This window comes from Anabrus simplex, chromosome 6, assembly GCF_040414725.1.
Source record: "Anabrus simplex isolate iqAnaSimp1 chromosome 6, ASM4041472v1, whole genome shotgun sequence".
NCBI classification, from domain to species: domain Eukaryota; kingdom Metazoa; phylum Arthropoda; class Insecta; order Orthoptera; family Tettigoniidae; genus Anabrus; species Anabrus simplex.
The window spans coordinates 115,612,353-115,632,272 of record NC_090270.1 but is presented as its reverse complement, the minus strand read 5'-3'; the positions used below and the strand labels follow the sequence as shown (position 1 = coordinate 115,632,272).

Here is a 19,920-nt window from a genome sequence, read left to right as displayed (position 1 = left end):
GATTCTTGGATCGCACTGTAAGGAGGATTTTACACATACAAAATGGTGGGTGTTCAGAAAGTCGGTGAATGTGATTGGGCAAACCGCAGAGCTGACACCAGTGTCCTAGCAAGTCATTAAGCGCATTTTCATTTGTCAGGCTCCGTTAATAAACAAGATTTTTGGTACTAGTCCGGAACCAATTCTCAACAGCTCCACGAGCAACCTTTCCACAGCAAGCGTGTTATTGTTTGGTGCGCTGTCGCTGATTTCGGAATTGTAGGCCCTTACTTTTTTGAAGAGGACAGAACTGTAACACTAACATCGAATCGTTACGTACAGCTGTTACGCAACATCCTGCAGCCAACACTCACCGACTATAGAGCGTTCCAACCTTAAATTGCAGTACAGCGTAGATGGAGCGCGCTGTTACGAAATCGACTCGTGAAGATCACGCTCGAGTGTGACTCAAACAGGGCGTTACAGTTCCACATTTTTCGTTTGTAATTTTGTAATTTTAAGTTCATTCATTCATAAATTAATATTTGTAGTTTCGTAAAATAAATACAACATAACTTAATCACTAGCGTTGCTCTCAGACATCGGACGTACACCTTCTATCATTTCTGCAAGGCCTGATGTTCCGGCTTTGGATGAAACGGGTTCGGGAGATGAACTTGAGGATGATCCGGACGATGAAGGAAGTCGTATTAAAAACTCTTCATCGTCGACATCGTCCTGTAATTCGTCTGCTTTCCACAAATCTCTTTCATTTTTCTTTACTTCGTTCACGTAATTTGCCCAATTGTCATGTTTTTATGGCATAAAAATGTTAGTTCAGCATTTGGAACAAAACCACGTTCATTACCTGCGTGGACTAAGGCAAATCACGGTCCTCGGCTTTTCGGTGGCCTAAGTCTCGAACTCACTCCTTCAGTGGCGGCCTGCCGTGCACTTTTCACTGTCGTATCCTTTTATTCTTTTATCACTGTCTGCCCAATATTTACCCATGGTTCATCTGTGTAAATTACTTTATTCTGTGCCCTCAAACGTTTTATCTCCCTGAGATATCTGTGCCTCCAATTAATAATTTCATCGGTTTCAATGAAAGCTGCTTTATTACCTCGTCTTAAATAACGGTAGCCTATATCATGTAAGAAGCGATACAACGTAGTTTTGGAAAATCGTGGCAAAGAATCTTCTCCATTTACCCGACTCAAAATCACGTCCAATGTCTGTGGTATGTTAGCAAATAAAAGAGAGTGAACCACCCGACGCACTCCACTTCGCACAATGTCATCATATTTAATTTTTCTTGCATTTTTCTGCCGTCCTTCTCTTTTTTGCTTTTCTTTTTTTGCGGGAGTTCGCAAAGGACCATGTGTGTGTTACTTCCTTATAGCATAGATTGTTCTTTCGGAACAACCTGTAGCTTTAGCTGTTTCACTGACTGCGCTGCTCATATTCATAGTCTTTAAAAAATAATCCAGGACACTCATTATAATATTGCGTTCTTTTCCCCTGAGTTTACCTACGGAACGTTTCTTTTTAATTTGACGATCCATTGTACATCCTTCTGCACTTTTTCTTCGAACTAAGAACCCCCCCGCACGAGCACGAGCTGACAACTACACAGACTACACAAACACAACAAACACAATCCACTTGTCCTCAAGAACTATACATTTATCATTGATCTTGTTTGGCCCCATGGCTTAAATGATTAGCGTGCTGGCGTTTGGTCCAGAGGGCCCCGGGTGCGATTCCCGGTCGGGTCGGGGATTTTAAACTTCATTGGTTAATTCCAATGGCTCGGGGGATGGGTGTGTGTGCCGTCTTCAGCATTAGAATTCATCACAGGTAGGGCCACATTCTTATAGACGCGCAGGTCGCCTATGCGGTGTCAACTCGAAATACCTGCACTCGGCCTTTTCGGAGGCCACACGCCATTAAATATTATATATCACTCATCTTTATTTAATCACTCTTATAATACTGATTAAATAAACACCACTGCACACGGCTGTCAGTATATTTAAAAGCTCAGCCAGCCGAGTCACTCGTGAAACGTAAACAAACTAGATGTTCTTCCTGTCATAAATTAAGAGATAACCAGATAAAGGCTTGAGGTATGATTTAAAAATAACTTCCATATCCGAAGACCATTTTTTTTTTGCTTTAACCACGCCATGATCCTTCTGTACTTTTTCTTAGAAATTAGATCCCCACGCACGAGCACGAACTCACGAACCACACAAACGAAATACACTTTCCCTCAATAATAGGGAACATGCATAATTTTCGAAAATATTTTTTTGAAAGTACACCAATGAAATAGTACGTAAACGTATTACATTGTGGTAAGTTGCCTTGTTTTCTACAATTAAAAATATTTAAAAGTGCCTTTCCGCAAGGCGAGTGAAACGGCCTCTGACGTAAGGGGCGCGCTGTGACGTCACGATCCAGTACCGCATGCAGCTTTACCAGCCATTGTGCATCAGCTGTTACTAAAAGTCGATTGTTTACTATTCGTGATCGCTAATAACTTCAAGATGACAGAAGGAAGGTTCAAAACAGCACAGTCAGACAATCTACCATGTGTAGAACTGTAGATGTCATCATTCTTGAAAATTAGTGACTTTGGTGGCCGCAGAAATTCGCGGATATAAGCAAGTTTGTAAGTGGCATCTTTTATATACGTGCAATGTACTGTAACTCATAGTATTAGGATAACAACGAACCTGGATAGAAATCACATCACTTTCAACATTTCCTTCTAGACTGATTCCCATATTAAAGAATAACATTACATTTTCGGGCTTTCAGCATTAGTAAAGTAAGAAATCGGATTTCAGCACTAACATAAACATATAGGTAGCATTATAGTACTAGTCCGCCTCTGTGGTATAGTGGTTAATGTGATTAGCTGCCACCCCCGGAGGCCCGGTTTCGATTCCCGGCTCTGCCATGAAAGTTGTAAACAAATAGTACGAGGGCTGGAATGAGTCTACTCAGCCTATGGAGGTCAACTTAGTAGAGGGGTTTCGAATCCCACCTCAGCCATACTCGAAGTGGTTTTCCGTAGTTTCCCCACTTCTCCTCCAGGCACCTAAGGCCTCGGCCGTTTCCTTCCCTCTTCCTTGTCTGTCCCTTCCGATCTTCCCATCCTCCAACAAGGCATCTGTTGAGCATAGAAGGTGAGGCCGCCTGGGCAAGGTAATGGCCCTCCTCACCAGTTACATCACCATACCCAAAATCTCACGCTCCAGGACACTGCCCTTGAAGCGGTAGAGGTGAAATCCCTCACTGAGTCCCAGGGAAAAACCAACCCTGAAGGATAAACTGATTAAGAAAGAAAGAAAGATCATAGTACTATAGGTCTATAATCTATCATTCGCGAAAAAATATATATTTATGGTTGGGGCAACTGGCCTACCCACTTCCGGGGCTCATGAAAGAGAAACATTAAATATCTTGGTGGAGGGAAAAAGTTTAACATGATAAATATGACTTCATCTAGTTTTCACAAGTCGGGCTGAGTGGTTCAGACGGTTGAGGTGCTGGCCTTCTGACCCCAACTTGGCAGGTTCGATCCGGTTGTAGTTGAAGGTGCTCAAATACGTCATCCTCGTGTCGGTAGATTTACTGGCACGTAAAAGAACTCCTGCAGCACTAAATTCCTGCACATCGGCGTCTCCGAAAACCGTAGAAGTAGTTAGCGGGCGTAAAACCAATAACATTAATTACATTTGGCCTTTAACAAGCTGAACATATCATGCAAGAAAAGTGTCTTGGTGACATTTTAGTCATTCAATACAGGAATGTCTTTGGGTGCTGTGACTTTTACCCGTTTTTTCTTCAATTTGCTTTACGTCGCACCGTCACAGATAGGTCTTATGGCGACGATGGAACAGGAAAGGCCTAGGAATGGGAAGGAGGCGGCCGTGGCCTTAATTAAGGTACAACCCCAGAATTTGCCTGGCGTGGAAATGGGAAACCACGGAAAACTATATTCAGGGCTGCCAACAGTGGGATTCGAACCCACTATCTCCCGGATGCGAGCTCCTAACCGCACGGCCAACTCGCCCGGTATTTTACCCTTCGGTTTATTGACTTGGCTTGTATAACCTAAAACTTAAGCTGAGTTGGATAATATTTTAAACACCAGCACTCTATTTTCACCTGTGTGCAATTGTTATTTATTTCTTTAATATTATGATAATTATTATAATTGAGCATTGTTAACTTATAAGACCCCCACAGACAAGCATTGGTTTTGTGTAGAGATATACATTTGTTAAATTCACGTGGTTTTCTTTCATGATGTTCACGCCTATTTTTTTTATAGAGTATTTATCTATAGCCTAAATTTCTTTACAAATGTAAGCTCTTCAATAAAGACATAAATACTGTCGCATGCCAAGATAAATTGGTATAATAAGAGCTGCCAATATGGTTCATAACCCCTTTGATTTATTACCTTGACATGGATCGCCCAAAACATAGGTTAGGTTTGGAAAATACTTTAATAATCAGCATTAATTAATGCACTGTTTATTACTTTCATATTGCAAGATGTAATTGAAGCATTTAATTAAAGTATCATACATTAAAATTTAAAGTTTTACCACTAGAACAGCTCACATTGAAAAGTGATTGAAAATTCAAACAAATTCAGCTTACATTAAAATGATCTTTAAAAAAAATAAATAAATAAAAAAATAAAAAAATAAACTGTAGACTTTTCCGATATATCACCAGCATTTCTCCGGCTCGCCAAAATCCATTTCTCCCTAGGCCAGCCAGATAGCCAGCCGAGTCACGCGCGAAACCAAAATTCAAGGAGATATTCTTCCTGTCACAAATTAAGAACTAAACAAGATAAGAACTTCGGGATTGTTTTAAAAATAACTTCCATATCTGAAGACCATTTGCCTCGCTTTGACCCCCCCATGCAAATCCAATAGCAAAGACGCTGGCCAGCGACTAAATTGTTCGTGCCTGCACATAAAATTCCCCGAATATGACTGAAAATAAACGCATATACTGCATTTTGTTATCATTTAAACTTAAAAATAAACTTATCTACATCGAACTGAAATGTTTCTTTACCAGAAGTGAAAAAATTAGATAAATTAAGAATATAAAATAGGAGTTATGACATAAGTTCTATGCAATGAAGATTTTGCATTTGGCGAAACTTTCCATTATATTACCATTTTCACACTAAATTAATCTTTTTTTACATTTTTTTGTTAACGGCATCAAGTGCGCCTTGAAATTCTGTACATAACACGATATTCACCCATTTTAACCGATAATATTCTGATTTACGCATGTTTGGCAAACCCGTTGCATTAGAGTAGGACAGCGCTACCCGCAAAACATGGGAGAAGGAAAGAGACGGAATTATCCCACTACTGCTGTACTGCAATTTAAGGTTGGAACGCTCTATAAGGGAATCCTACTCTGTGGTTCCAACAAGATGGTGCCACCGCACACGTAGCCAAGGCGTCGATGGGTCTCCTCAGAGAAATGTTTCCAGGACGTCTCGTCCTCCTTACGGGGTGACGTTCCATGGCCAGCCTGTTCCCCTGACCTCGCGCCGTGCGCTTTCTTTCTCTGGGGATATTTGAAGGATCGCGTCTTCCGATGTAAGCCGCGAACACTACATGACCTGAAAGCTGCCATCCGTGAAGAAATCGAGGCAATACCACAAGACATGCTCAAGCGAGTCATGCGGAACTTCAGGGGGAGTTTTCAGAGGTGCGTCGAATAGGACGGTCGGCATTTGGATGACATCATTTTCAAAAACCTAGTGTGTATGTGTAAATAATAATAATGTTATTTGTTTTACGTCCCACTAACTACTTTTTAAGGTCTTTGGAGACGCCGAGGTGCCGGAATTTAGTCCCGGAGTTCTTTTACGTGCCAGTAAATCTACCGACACGGGGCTGTCGTATTTGAGCACCTTCAAATACCACCGGACTGAGCCAGGATCGAACCTGCTAAGTTGGGGTTAGAAGGCCAGCGCCTTAACCGTCTGAGCCACTCAACCCGGCGTATGTGTATGTGACGCAAATGGCAAACGCTACTCTTTCCAACTGTGCAATAAATTTGTAAATGGGTTGTTGCGTTGCCGAGTTATTTACGTTTGAATTTCGTCAGGTATTTCTGCCGAACATGTTCCTTTTAATAATATTTTATGTATTATAATATGTAGATCAGTTGTCTCATTTTAAACCCTATTGCGCTTGTGCTGAAGTATTTTGTTATACATGTAATTATGGCATTCAAACCGTGCTCTTAACAAGCGACTGAAACTATTTTTCGTGCCAGGGCTTAAGAGTACATCATTTTATGTTTGAGTCTTGATACTATAAATCTTTCCTTTTTATTTTTAAAGTGAGGAGGAGAAAATTACTGAAAAATCTATTTCCTGAAATATGATGGTATTTAGTAATTTCAATTTTTTTTTTTTCAATTAATGCTGTCTCATTTAAAACTACCAACGGCTGTCCAGAAAACTACCTACTTTTTACTTACCGGTACAGTCTTTTTAAGTCCTGACAAGGTAGAAAGTGGAGTATGGAACAGAATTCCACCCATTTAATCTACCGCTAAAAATAAAATCTGCCAGGATCATAGGACCTTAAAACAGAAAGCGAAACATAAAATAAATTAATTTTAAAATAACACAAATACTGATTTGAACGTTGTTTAAAGACATTTAATTTTTGGACACTACATTGTTCTCTGATTGCTTTTCTCCATTTCCAACAATAATTTCCCTTCTTTCAATTAAAAATTCACAACTGTTTTACTAGCACTCGTTTTCTTCACACTTCTGCACAGGTTTCTTCTTCTTTTCCCTTCCTTTTCAACTTTCTTTCCTGGATGTGTTATAGGTGCACTGCTACAGATTCTAGGGGTGGTTGTGGTGGAAGACTTTAAGATGTACCTGGGTCATGTGTTGATCAAGAAACCACCCCTGCTGTTTTTCCTTGTGCAAAATGATTATAAATATTCATGATGTAATTATTATTTATGTTGTACAGTAATTATAAATACTTTAATTTTAGTAGAATTATTTATTGTTTCATGACATTTTTCTTAAGTTGCAGCCTATTTATTAATGGATTTGAGTCTCACTCCATTATATCCAGTAATTCTTTTCCCACAATTTTAAGTCAACTGGTTTCCTTTCTTTTCAAGTCTGTTTCTGCTTTAATTCTGATGTTCATATTTTGAATTCTTTTAGACACTTGACTTTCAGATTATTCAATCCCAAATTTATTTCTTGTTTCCTGGATGATCACTTGCAACTCTGCTTTTTTTTTTTTTTTTGGATCAAACATCTGGTAGTTGAAATTTCTAAAATGGGATGAGTTTAGACTTCAATACATAGACTATACAAAACCTGCCTGAAATTCAGTATCATTCTCCTCCATGGTAAGTAACACTTAAATTATTCTGGAAACTGTAACCCGCTGTTGTAACCTACTGTACCAGTAATGCGCGGTAATGCCCTATTTTTTAGATAAATAATATTTAATCATCAAGCAAGACATTTACTGCGAGCTTGGTCTGTCTACGCTCGGTGAAGTGAGCTGGCCTGTAGCAGCTACAGCTGTACGAGTGACATGGATGCAGGAGGAAGATAGGCTACCCGCCTGTTCTGCCACGTGCTATCCGGCAAGGACTGGCGTGTTCTATAAGAAACGTCACACCTTCCCGAAGGTTTGACTAAGAAATTTTCAAAACTCCTGCAATAATGATCGTATCAACTCAAGAGATACGTCATTTTGTAGAGAATCGTGTAAACGTCTCTAATAATAAGTTTGAAGTAAATCCATTGAGGGATTCTTGAGTTATTCCACTTCACATAAATCACGATATCTGATGACGTAGAAGCACAAATCATATATAAGACAAGGTCGACCCAACCAAGTCAGTCAGTCACAGCTGGTAGTCCAGTCTGACTCACCACACTTCACCTTTACTCTGTTCGTCGAGACAAAGTGCTGTCCAAATCTATCTTCGAATTCTACAAGTCTTTATAGTGGACTTAGATTCTGTCAATTAATTGGAACTTAGAATCTGTGCACGAGTAGAAACTCATATGTGATAAGTCTTTACAATGGACTTAGTTTCTGACAGTTTATTGGAACTTGGATTTTGTGAGCGTATAGAAACTTCGATATGTGACAAGTCTTACAGTAGACAGGTTCTGACGGTCGACTGGAACTTAGGATTTATGTGCGTGTAGAAACTTTGATGTGTGACAAGTCTTTATAATTGTGGAACTTAGTTACTGGTCAACGAGTGTTGTAAATTTCGAAGTGACACACTTCTACATTTATTAAAACTCAGTCAGCTTATTTTCTTTCATTTATTAAGTAGAAGTGATCATGAAAGTGTTTAAACTTTTTCACTGCCATAAATGCAAGTGAATGCCTATTACACAATTTGTACTCGTGTGCTTCGACAAGCGATTAACTCTGGGTAGAAGTGAACAATACTCAATTCATGATGAATTGAATTTACAAACCAAACCCCATGGCACTACAGTCCTTGAAGGGTCTTGGCCTACCAAGCGACCACTGCTCAGCCCAAAGGCCTGCAGATTACGACGTGTCGTGTGGTCAGCACGATGAATCCTCTCGGCCATTATTCTTGGCTTTCTAGACCGGGGCCGCTACCTCACGGTCAGATAGCTCCTCAATTCTAATCATGTAGGCTGAGTGGACCTCGAACCAGCCCTCAGGTCCAGGTAAAAATCCCTGACCTGGCCGGGAATCGAACCCGGGGACTCCGGGTGAGAGGCAGGCACGCTACCCCTACACCACGGGGGCCGGCATTGAATTTACAACTGTGTATAATAATATTTCTTCAAATTCCGGCTTGAAGTTTAACTCAAACTGGGTTGAATTTTGAACTGCGCATAATAATTGCCAACATTATTTCCTCAAAGTGATTAATAATTTATTAGTGCATTACTGACGTGAATGTCCGTTGGATAAACTCTTGTGCAGTCGTATATTTATTCTAGTGTCAATGGAAAGTGACCACAAACTGTGCATAATATGTGAACAGTCTTCAGTTTCGTTATTTCTAAAGCTTATGTTCACGAACTGTGATTTATTTCTTTTCTTAATTCAATGCTATCTTCATCTTTAAAGAACATTTAAATTCTATCTACAAAGGACTAGTGAAGATAGACTTCATATTACATCAATATTAAATCAAATGTTTGTGTCAAATAAGTGTCGGGGGACTGTGCAATTGTGGACACTCGTGTGAGTAATAAAACGAGTGATTACCCCGCAAGAACGTCGTAGACCGTCTAGAACTTCAAAGATACAAGTTCGATTCCATGTAGGACCATCCTGGATGTTCCAGCTCCATTCCATGGTGACGAATGGGGCCCTGCAGAACGAGTTGCAGTCCAGTTCAGCATGGTGACCTGGGAGTACGGGTTACCTGATAGGCGATGTTGAAGACGATGAAAATCTACATCAAGGTGATATGCATTTATTTGAATAAACTTCATTCTTTAAAGAATTTTCAAGTTTTCTTGTAGATAGGACCCTTCCTCCTGTACCAAGCCCTAGCTATAATTTACCTATAACTGCCCTGAGACATAACTCGGGCAATTATAAATTAAATAGTAAACCCGGACTATCTTTTACTGGTACACTACCTCACTGTGTCTCAGTTCCCAGAAGCTGTGTGTCAGGGAGCGTCGGTTCACATTTGGAACATTGAGTAAAGACTCGTGCAGCACAGCGAGATGTTATGCATACAGTTTATCAGTTGATTGTTTCCCCTATTTCACTAGCGAGTAGGAACTGCGAGTAAGAACTTCGATTTTATGCATCACCCAATATGAGCTTTGTTGTTATCAGAGCACAGTTCAAAGCAAGTAAGCTTGCAGTTTTACATTAACTGTGAATATCATGATCACAGCCACATTATGAGAATTCCATATAGTGCACATTTCCTTCCAGGAGACTTTCTTACAAAAAATTGAGGAGGGAGTGATAAGTTGCATCAGAGAGAATAGCAAAGTGACAACTGATGACAATGCAGACATAGCTTACAGAACTGGAAATGAGAAGGATGAGAAATTGTTCATATAATGCTGCAAAGCAGATAATTTTTATTATTAAATAAACATTCAAAAACTTGCTATAAACATCAAATTCCTGGATTATCTTGATAGTTTTTCTCAATTAATATACAACTCAATAACATTTAATTATTCTTAACAAATATATTCATTGGTATATGTACAATAATAAATTTACTTAAAAATAGAATAATTAGTCTTAGGAGAGTAAAAAAAATAATATGTAGGAAAAACCAAAGTAACTTATCCATTGTAGTCTATGAATGAACAGAAAATTTGACTCTGCATTGAAGCAAAAACTGAATACCCCAGAACTGCACACTTTAAAATACTTCCAGTTTATTTCATTATATCTCACTTGTAATTACTTGGAATCCCAAAGAAAGTCAAATTTCTGTTTAAAAATTGAGGAACTAGTCAATGCACAAAGAAAAGGCTTTCACCATCCAAACATACATCTTTTCTTGTATACTGTTACAAGAATTATCTACTTGTAATCTAAAACAACAGGTAAGTTAGTTTGGTTCTCTTTATGATACAAAAGCACAAAAGAATATTCAAAAGCAAGTCTACTTATTTTACTGTTAAAAAGTTTATTTACACCAATCCAAGGAGAAGAAACTGCAGTACAGCTGTTAACTCTGTCACATTGAAGGTACAGGGTATCCTAATATTGATGTTTTTTCATCAAAATAAGCATTACACTATAACAAAAGAGCCATTTTTTTTTTAAATCAGCAGCATTGCTTAGATTTCTTGTGCAAATCCAGTCAGTACTTACTTAACAGGCAAGATTGGCTCTTGATGGCAGAAAGATCTGGGTTCTCTCAATTTGAAAACTCTTCTATACATACGATATGCTTTGTTAAATTTGATTTATGGTAATTGGAACACTTAACACCTTTCTCAACGCATCATGCTTAAAAGAACTTCAACACTGCACTGCAAATCATCTCTATGGAAATGGTATAACCCATTCATATAATTTTACTAAAAATGTTTTATCTTCCTTCTCTAATGTACAGAAATATCACTTGTCAGATGCTTTTCATAACTGAGTTAGCTAAATTTACAACAGCTTTATTACCTTTCCCGTTTCATAATAAAAGTTTAAAGCTAGAGCTAGATACACATGTAACTTCAGGTATCCTGCAGCCATCTTTATTTATGGTCATTTGTCTATATTCAGACATAATAAGGAATTCTGTACACAACAATTTGCTACTTCAAACCTTCACAATTTTACTTTCTGTAAGGCAACTAAGATTTATTCACAACTGGAAACAGTTCTAATACACATATTTCTGGTAACATTCTGAAGTTAAACGACATTGCAATCACATCCAAAAAAATACATTTTCCTATTATTTCCTAGAACTTCATCAATGTTCCTTGCAACAATCAACCAATCTTGAAGATTGCATAACAAATCTGTATACAGTCTGACACTAAGCTAGAAAAGAACGCAAGATCAAATGACAAGATACCAGCTATCATTACAACTTGCAAAAGTAGACCAATATTTTAGATTACTTCAGAAAACTGTGCTGTGTGCAGTCATTTGGTAACTTTCCAGACTTAAGAATACACAAATACACATCGAAAAGGATATCAGAATCTAACAAGAGATATAACAGTAATTCCGTTATACTTTATCAAAAATGTAACTCTTTAGGTTTTGCTCCTGTATTTGGCAAAGTTAACTAATAAATGTAATTTTGCACACAGCTTTAGCTATGTTTTACCAGCACCGATGATGCATCTTACTGGTAGATAGCTCTGCAGGTGAACACAGAAGTGATTTGCATACAACATGGCTTCCTGCGATACTCTTTCCTTAGTATATTCTATAATTCAGAAAATCTGGAGGTACAATATACTATTAATTAGATTTTTTCATATGTTTTTGTTGTTGCCCAACAGAGAGCTATCTGGAATACTGTTCAAAGCCTGTAGTAAAATTTTAATTAATTTTCCATTCATTATTCAGAAATGCTCTAATAACATCAAGTCACCTTTTACTTTTTAATGTGGAATTCCATAAGAAAAGTTAGATTAAGCCACTCTGTAAATTAATTACTTCATTCCAAATCTATCAGCATATACACCATACTAATCAACATCCTCCATTAACATCAACATATTTACACATGAAGCATGAATCAAGCTAAGTGCATAACAACCTAGGCTTGGCAACAAGAAATGTTCAACTTTTTCCAAAATATTCATTTTCAAAAGGGATATATAGGTAGATACCGGTAACAAATTCCACCAAGTCCAGTGAAGCCTCAAAAGTCACTCCTATCATCTCTCTCTCTCTCCAGACTTTTATACATCATATGGTATATACTAGTTAGGAGTGTATATAACTCCAGAAGGATCACCAAATATTTAGGTGGTAAGACGAGAAGTGAATTACCAGAGTATGATATAGCAAATCATTAAGAAGATAGCTGGCCACTTTTGACAGTGCTCTTTGTTTGTCATTCTAGTCTCTCTCTCTCCCACCCTCTGAAATTTAAATATTACAGAAAAAAGAAACAACAACAGGCAGGTACAGTAAACTATCACCACCAATTATTTTCATTACCATAACATTTACAACAGCAGAAGTTTTACTTTATGCAGGCCCATTTCTTAAAATATTCCAGATCATAAAAATGATCAATTTTAATACTTTAATAATTAGCACATGCAACAAACACAAATCAAGAAGCAAAGTAGATGACATATTACTAAACAACTGAAAATATTAAGCAGTATGAGTTTAATTTCAGGCTTTTTCATTAATCACATAGAAATGAATAGGTTATACCAAATCACATAGTAACTCTTCCAAGCCATGTTTTCAAGTGATTAACATTTTTTTTTAGTTTTTACTTTGAATTCTTGTACCTTAAATTAATGTACATTTGATCCCACGATGCTCTTTTTTTAAAGTTTCCAATGGATCTTCTCATTTCAATGGAAAACAATTCACCTTGTAGCAGATGAAACAGTTAACTCTCACTCACAGATGACGTTGCGACACATCACAGGCATGAAGGCAATTTCTCATGAACCTTGGCTTTAGAAAAGTAATATGGGGAAAGGCTAAATAATGTCAAGCACCTTTCTTGTTGAAAGAATTCACAACTGATTCTCTCACAATGAATTTTAGTGCACTATTTCGAAAGTACTTGTTAAGTTACACTCACTCCACTTTGGAAAGTCATGAAATTCATTCTAAGAATTCATAACTAAGAACATAACACACAGAGCCATAAAATATACCATTATAGTCTACAGTTATGAACTGATACACTGCAAATAATAGCACCAATATACAACAAATTGGCTGGGAAATACAGCCATATATAAAGATTATTCACAGTGAGAAGGAGAAAGGACAAAGACCAAAAATCAAAGCAGCAGGTAACCAATAATAGGAATTTTTTTTAAACATGAAACAAAGTTTAGGCCTTCCAAGAATCCTTTTAAGTTTTTAATACAGTATTAGCATAAAACACTATTAATATCTACTGAAAACTAACAAGAGTGTAAAGGAAAAAACTACCAGTGATTGAAAGAAATTTTTCTACTCACAGATTAAGTATACAACAAAATCCTTATCATATATCCAACACCAGCGAATAATGCTAAAGTTGTAGTAATTTGTATTTATAAATAAACCACAGAAATCACTGATATAAACAGGTAGGTGCTTGTGTGAATTTTGTGGAAAAGCCACTTATCATGGGATATTTTCCCTCATACACTGAAAGGTCGCAACCAACTAATAACATGTCAACGTAGGTGGGTGGAACCGTCTCACTCACCACAGACTGAATACGTGCCTTTGAATGTTTTAGCACGCATTCATATTCAATAAAAATGTATTTCTTTTAAACCTTCCCTGCCCAGATATTCTCCAACTATTGTTTTTAGATCAAGACACATTTTCGCTTTGGTTTCACTTGTGGTACTGGGCAAAGAACGGCTCGGATCGCTTCGTCGAAAACAGTCTTCAGTCCTTTCTGTGTTAGAGCGCTGCATTCCAGATACTTTACAGCTCCAATCTCTTTTGCCATGGCTAGGCCCTATAAATAAAATATGAGTTAGAACACTTCTAAAACATGTTTGCAAGTAACACTGAGCACGAATCAAGAGTGAAAAACAACTTGGGATTGGCAACAGGAGTGTTCAACTATCCCAAAATATTTCTACAAATCAATCTTTGAAACAGATCATAATTCTGAAGAATGCAATCACTACAAGATGAAATGTCAAGTCAATTGTTTATTACTCAGAAATAATGCACAATTAAAAACTACTTGCACTTGTTTTAAACCATGCCTGAATCCAAATTTAAGAACTTAATGAGACACATGAGAAATCTATTTAAATTAATAGTAAAGTGGATACTTGGTAACATTCCAAGGTATCATAAACAATAATGAGCAGAGGAAAAAATTAATTACTAATGGATAATCTTGTCTACAAGAGAAGAATGGTAATTTTATACTTGGGTGGTGTAGAAAGCTGTCTTTTTGAATAAGTTCTCTTCTAGATAGAAGTTACATTTCACAAAATGACGATCATCACAAGACATCACACTGACTGAAATATATAATTTCAACCAAATAAAGGCTGGGTGCTGTTAAACATTCAACGTGAAAGTGTGTAACCATTCCCGAAGAAGGGAAAATGGAATCATACACTCATTTTTATAAAAACTGCAACGCCACGAAGGGGCTGCCTGGCCGAGGCGGTAACGGCATACTCGGTTCGCCCGGAAGGACGTGGGTTCGAATCCCTGTCAGGAAGTCGTAAAAATTTAAGAAATGAGATTTCCACTTCCGGAGGTGCAAATGGCCCTGAGGTTCACTCGGCGTACACCAAAAATGATTACCAGGTTAATTCTTGGGGGCAAAGGCGGCCGGCGTAGAGCTAACCACTCTACCCCATCAAGTGCCGAGGTTACAAATAGTGGAAGCCTTTTCCTTCCACCACTCCCAGGGCCTTCATGGCCTGTACGGAGATGACTTTGCTTTGCTTTTTTGCAATGCCATGAAGTCATGAGAACAAAAATTTATTTTATATATTACTAATACTGATATACAGAATGATTAAAGTTTCAGACTAATACACATGAAAGCATTAGCATTTAGTGAAACCTTCACAAGTTCCAAGAAGAGCTGCTATACAGGCTGCTTGACAAAAAGTTGAAATTTTCTGGAAATACATGCTCAAGTGTTGTCTCGAAGCTGGTGGAAGACAATTTCAACATGTTCTGTGACAAGGTGAGAAATTATTTTACTTTTGATTGTGCGTTATTACGTGTGCTTGTTATTTACATGCGATTCGAGGCAGAAACACGCTAATGTCACTTCACGTGAACTCTCTCTGAGCTGAGTCAGCATGGAGGGGAGGTTGATGATGTCACTGCATGTGGCATGAAGACAGGAAACGCACTGTCCTCATGTTCACAGATAACAGTATACTTCATCCGATGGCAAGCTACGATAATACACCTAGTTCATCGGATTCTGATGATCTTTTAATTCCCTGCGATGTTTCTGTTGCCATGAGTACTATCTGTCGCAAACGACTGTGGGTACACGAAAGTAATTTGCGTTTTTAAAAATTTTGTTTGGCTATTTCTAGCCGGATGCATCCCTTTTAAGGCAGACCCTACGATGAGGGTGTGCGGCATCTGCCATGTGCAGGTAACTGCGTGTTATTGTGATGGAGGATAGTGTTATGTGTGGTGTGTGAATTGCAGGGATGTTGGGGACAACACAAACACCCAGCCCCCAAGCCAATAGAATTAACCAATGAAGGTTAAAATCCCCGACCCGCCCGGGAAACGAACCCGGCCCTCTGGAGGTGGCAGCTAATCACACTAACCACTACACCACAGAGGTGGTCATTATTATTATTATTATTATTATTATTATTATTATTATTATTATTATTATTATTTTCTGAAAAAGGCCCAGATAGAACCATCAGAAATACTGGATAGAAACATTTACCGTCAAAAGATAAGTAGTTGGGTAGTAAAGCCAGAGAATGAAGTCTCTAAAAGAACGGGGACTAAGTGGTCAGAAGGAAGGAAACAGGCACACAGTGAAAGAATGAAAGCAATATGGTCTCTTAGAAAGGTGAATCATAAATGTAATGTATGATCCAATAGGGTCCATATGCAAATAATAATAATTTTTTAAATAGTATTTTACAGAACAATTTAAATTTGAATTTTCTCGGCATCAAGACAGAACAAGTCTTCTGGAACGCGCAGGGGTAGCTTTTCACACTTTCACTCGCTTAGCTGTGTCTACAATGTGTTTCATAGTTGCTAAGTTTGAGTGAAATTGTAATTCATTTGTATTCAGTGTTTTAAAGAACGCCACAATATCATGTAGCAGGCAGTGTGCGGAGAACCAGAATCCGCGAACACTGGCAATGCCGACAGTGTCGAAAAAGCGTGGCTCATAATTATAATCAATTTGTATGCACTGAACAATATTGTCAATGCTGATGAAACTGATTTTTTTTTTTTTTTTAAAATGCCGAGATCAAATGGACTTACGGTTTTAAAGGAGATGGGGTCACTGTACTGTGTTGCAATACAGATGGAAGCAAAAAAACTTCCTCCCCTCATCATCGGGAAGTTAAGCCACGAGGTTTTTGTGCAAGTACAAGGCATCTAAAAATGCAAACAGTACATTAATCCAAAAAATAAGGCACTTGCACAGGGGAGCCAGCATAATCTGTCCTCGTCTTTGAAACTTGTTTTCTTTTCTTTCGTTACATGGGGTTATGTTTGCCAACAATTTACCCAAGTGCTTTATTTGAATAATGTAAATGCACCTTGTTGGATACATTTCAGAAATAGTTTTTTCCCCTAGAATTTGAAAGGTTTAAACTGTGAATCAAGGTGATTGGATGCATTAATTGGTCTTAGAATAATTTGTGACACGGCAAGGGCTGGCATTTCTGAATTACGATGACGGAAAATCGTACCGGGATAGTCACTGGCCTATGTTGCAATGCAGACAGAAGCAAAAGACTTCCTACTTCCTAGAATAATTTGTGACACGGCAAGGGCTGGCATTTCTGAATTACGATGACGGAAAATCGTACCAGGATAGTCACTGGCCTATGTTGCAATGCAGACAGAAGCAAAAGACTTCCTACTTCCTCCCCTTGTCATAGGAATGTACGATAAGACATGATGTTTTAAGGCCATTGGGTACTTTCCGTGCAAGTGCAAGGCATCTAACATGCATACAGTACAGTAATTCAATGAATAAAGCACTTGCACTGGGGAGCCAGGATAGATTTCTCCTTGTCTTTGAATACTTCTTTTTTTTCTTTCGTTGCATGAGGTTATGTTTGCCAGTGAGTTATCCAAGTGGATTATTTGAATACTGTAAATGCGCCTTGTTGGATACATTTTGGAAATAGCTTTTTCCATGGCATTTGAAAGGTTTAAACTCTGAATTAATGTTAACTGCATGCAGTAACGAGTCTTAGAATATTTTGTGATGCAGCAAGGATTGATATTTCTAAATTACGAGTTGGCGGTTAATTCAAAATCACGTAATTTGGAGTCACATTTGTGGGTCCCTACGACTTCGAATTAATAAGGCTTTACTGTATCGCAAAACTAACAAACGAGTTTGCAGGTGTGTCTGTCTGAAGGGTTTACATTGCAAGAAATATTCACCACTGGTCGTGTTACTATCCGAGTAAAAAGAGACCTCGTGTTAAAAGTATTTTAGACGTGGAGTGTGATGAATTTGTATGTAATTTAGGACAGGATTCTAGTGATGCAAGAGACAAAGAATCTTCCGATCTACAGCGACTCGAGCCTATTGCAAGTTCAGATTAATGAAATACCTGTCACATAAGGCCTACTTGCTATTTTTCATAACAAATATATTTTATAGTAATGATAATGCATTTTTATTATCTCGAATATGTTCCGCCATGTTCATATTTGCGTAAAGACCACGTGGAACTCTAGAAGTGATACGAATGTTTGTTTATGCCAACGTAACTCTTTTGACAGAAGGAATTTTAGCTCTTGTCATTTTTTTTTTCAAAATGAGCCTTCTTAAAATTAGGGTGCGGGGATTATTAGCGTAAATACGGTATATTGCATCACGCGCCCACACCTTTACACAACGTGCAATGCGGACAGTATTGACTACTTGGGTCAACAAATTTATGAAGTCAAAAATTAAAGTTAGTCAGCATTAGGTCTAAAATATGGCAAAGTCGCTAGTTGCTATCTTTGAAATTCTGTCGCTAAATGACATTAAAAAGACTCCAGATCTTTATTAATAATGATGATGTAGATGATATTTTGTGAGGACTTTATTTTGCAGATATTAAAGATTAAGACAGTCAATTCACTCATTTAGTTTCAATGTTTGGAAAAAAAGGCACATCTCCATTTTTCTACAAGTACATCTATTCCCTTATTTCAATCTATTAGCCATCCGACACACTTAAACCGAAACATTTATTCATGACGCATCCAATTATTCTATGTGATAAAACTGAATGATATTTGAAACTCATTCATTTATTTTATTGAGCTGTTATGAATATCGTGATTTCTTCCATACGGAAGAATGAAAGATACGGCTACATCTTAAGTCTTCTGAACAATATATTTAGGTAATGGAATTTCCATTATTGCTACTTACATTGAGGTTGGTTTTTTCACTGTTTGTTTGGTGATTTTAATATAAAACTAGTCAAATTAACAGCAGTGTTGGCCCATATTTAGCCACATGCGCTTTTTAGGGACCAAATTTACACAATTCCAAGTATAATGGTAAGAACAGCAAGAATAAAAAGCAGATTGAAGAAATATTCTGACTTGTTAACTGTAAGAGTATACAGTAATTACATAAAGAAGAATTTTGGGACCTACTGGACCAGATCATAGATAACATCGCCAAACACCATGTAAAATTATTAATAGGCGACTTCAACGCTCAACTAGGCAGAGAAAGAAAATACCGTGACATCATGGAAAATGGCCAGCACACAAGAAAACAAATAAAAATGGAGAGAGACTAGTTGACCTGTGTAGAAACCATAATTTAATCTCAAAATCTACATGTTTTAACAGAAAACCTAAAAAAACTCAAAACATGGAAACACCCTGACTACACTAAAGGAGAATGGCAACTGGATCACATCTTAATGGACAAATACCACCACAAAGAGATCTGTAACGTCAAAGTTCTCCGAGGAATAGACACGTTCAGAGCACTCCGTAGTTAAAATAAAAATTAAGCTCACTCCCGAGAGGAGACTACAAAAGCAAGCCCCTAAAACTAAAAGAAAAATAGATCCCACCCAGCTAATCAACAATGGAAATGACCAAAAAGCAACTGCAAAAATAAAAATCACTGATAAACTTGAAGACTTAGTACACAGCCTTAAACAAATGGCAGAAAACCTGGCTCCAATTAAACCACGTAAAAACACCAATGGTGGAACAGTGAATGTGATGAAACAGTGAAGAAAAGACATCAGGCATGGCTATTACATCAGTCACAAAAATCAGAAATATCCTATCAAAATCTAGTAAAACAGAGAAAAGAAACTAGCCAAGTCTTAAGAAAAATAAAAAGACAGCATCATAAGGAAACACAGCAATTAACTGAAGAAGAATTCAATAAAACTCAATCATGGGACTACTACTAAACCTTCAGAAAACCGCTCCAAAAATATGAACCCCCGACCGTACTGATGAAGGATGAAAATGGTAAGCTGGCTCGTAACAATAAAGACAATGCAGA

The 19,920-nt window shown here is 37.7% G+C and overlaps 1 protein-coding gene across 1 annotated transcript in view; it reads right to left on the bottom strand.

The window, feature by feature from the left end:
* Positions 1 to 10,121: 10,121 nt before the first annotated feature.
* The window catches only part of Rac1 (ras-related protein Rac1), a 136,775-nt gene continuing 126,976 nt past the window's right edge, over positions 10,122 to 19,920 (bottom strand). The window contains exon 6 of the mRNA XM_067149884.2: positions 10,122 to 14,190. Within this exon, the coding sequence (XP_067005985.1) occupies positions 14,035 to 14,190 (156 nt within the window). The 3' untranslated portion in view covers positions 10,122 to 14,034. The remainder of the gene's footprint in view (positions 14,191 to 19,920) is intronic.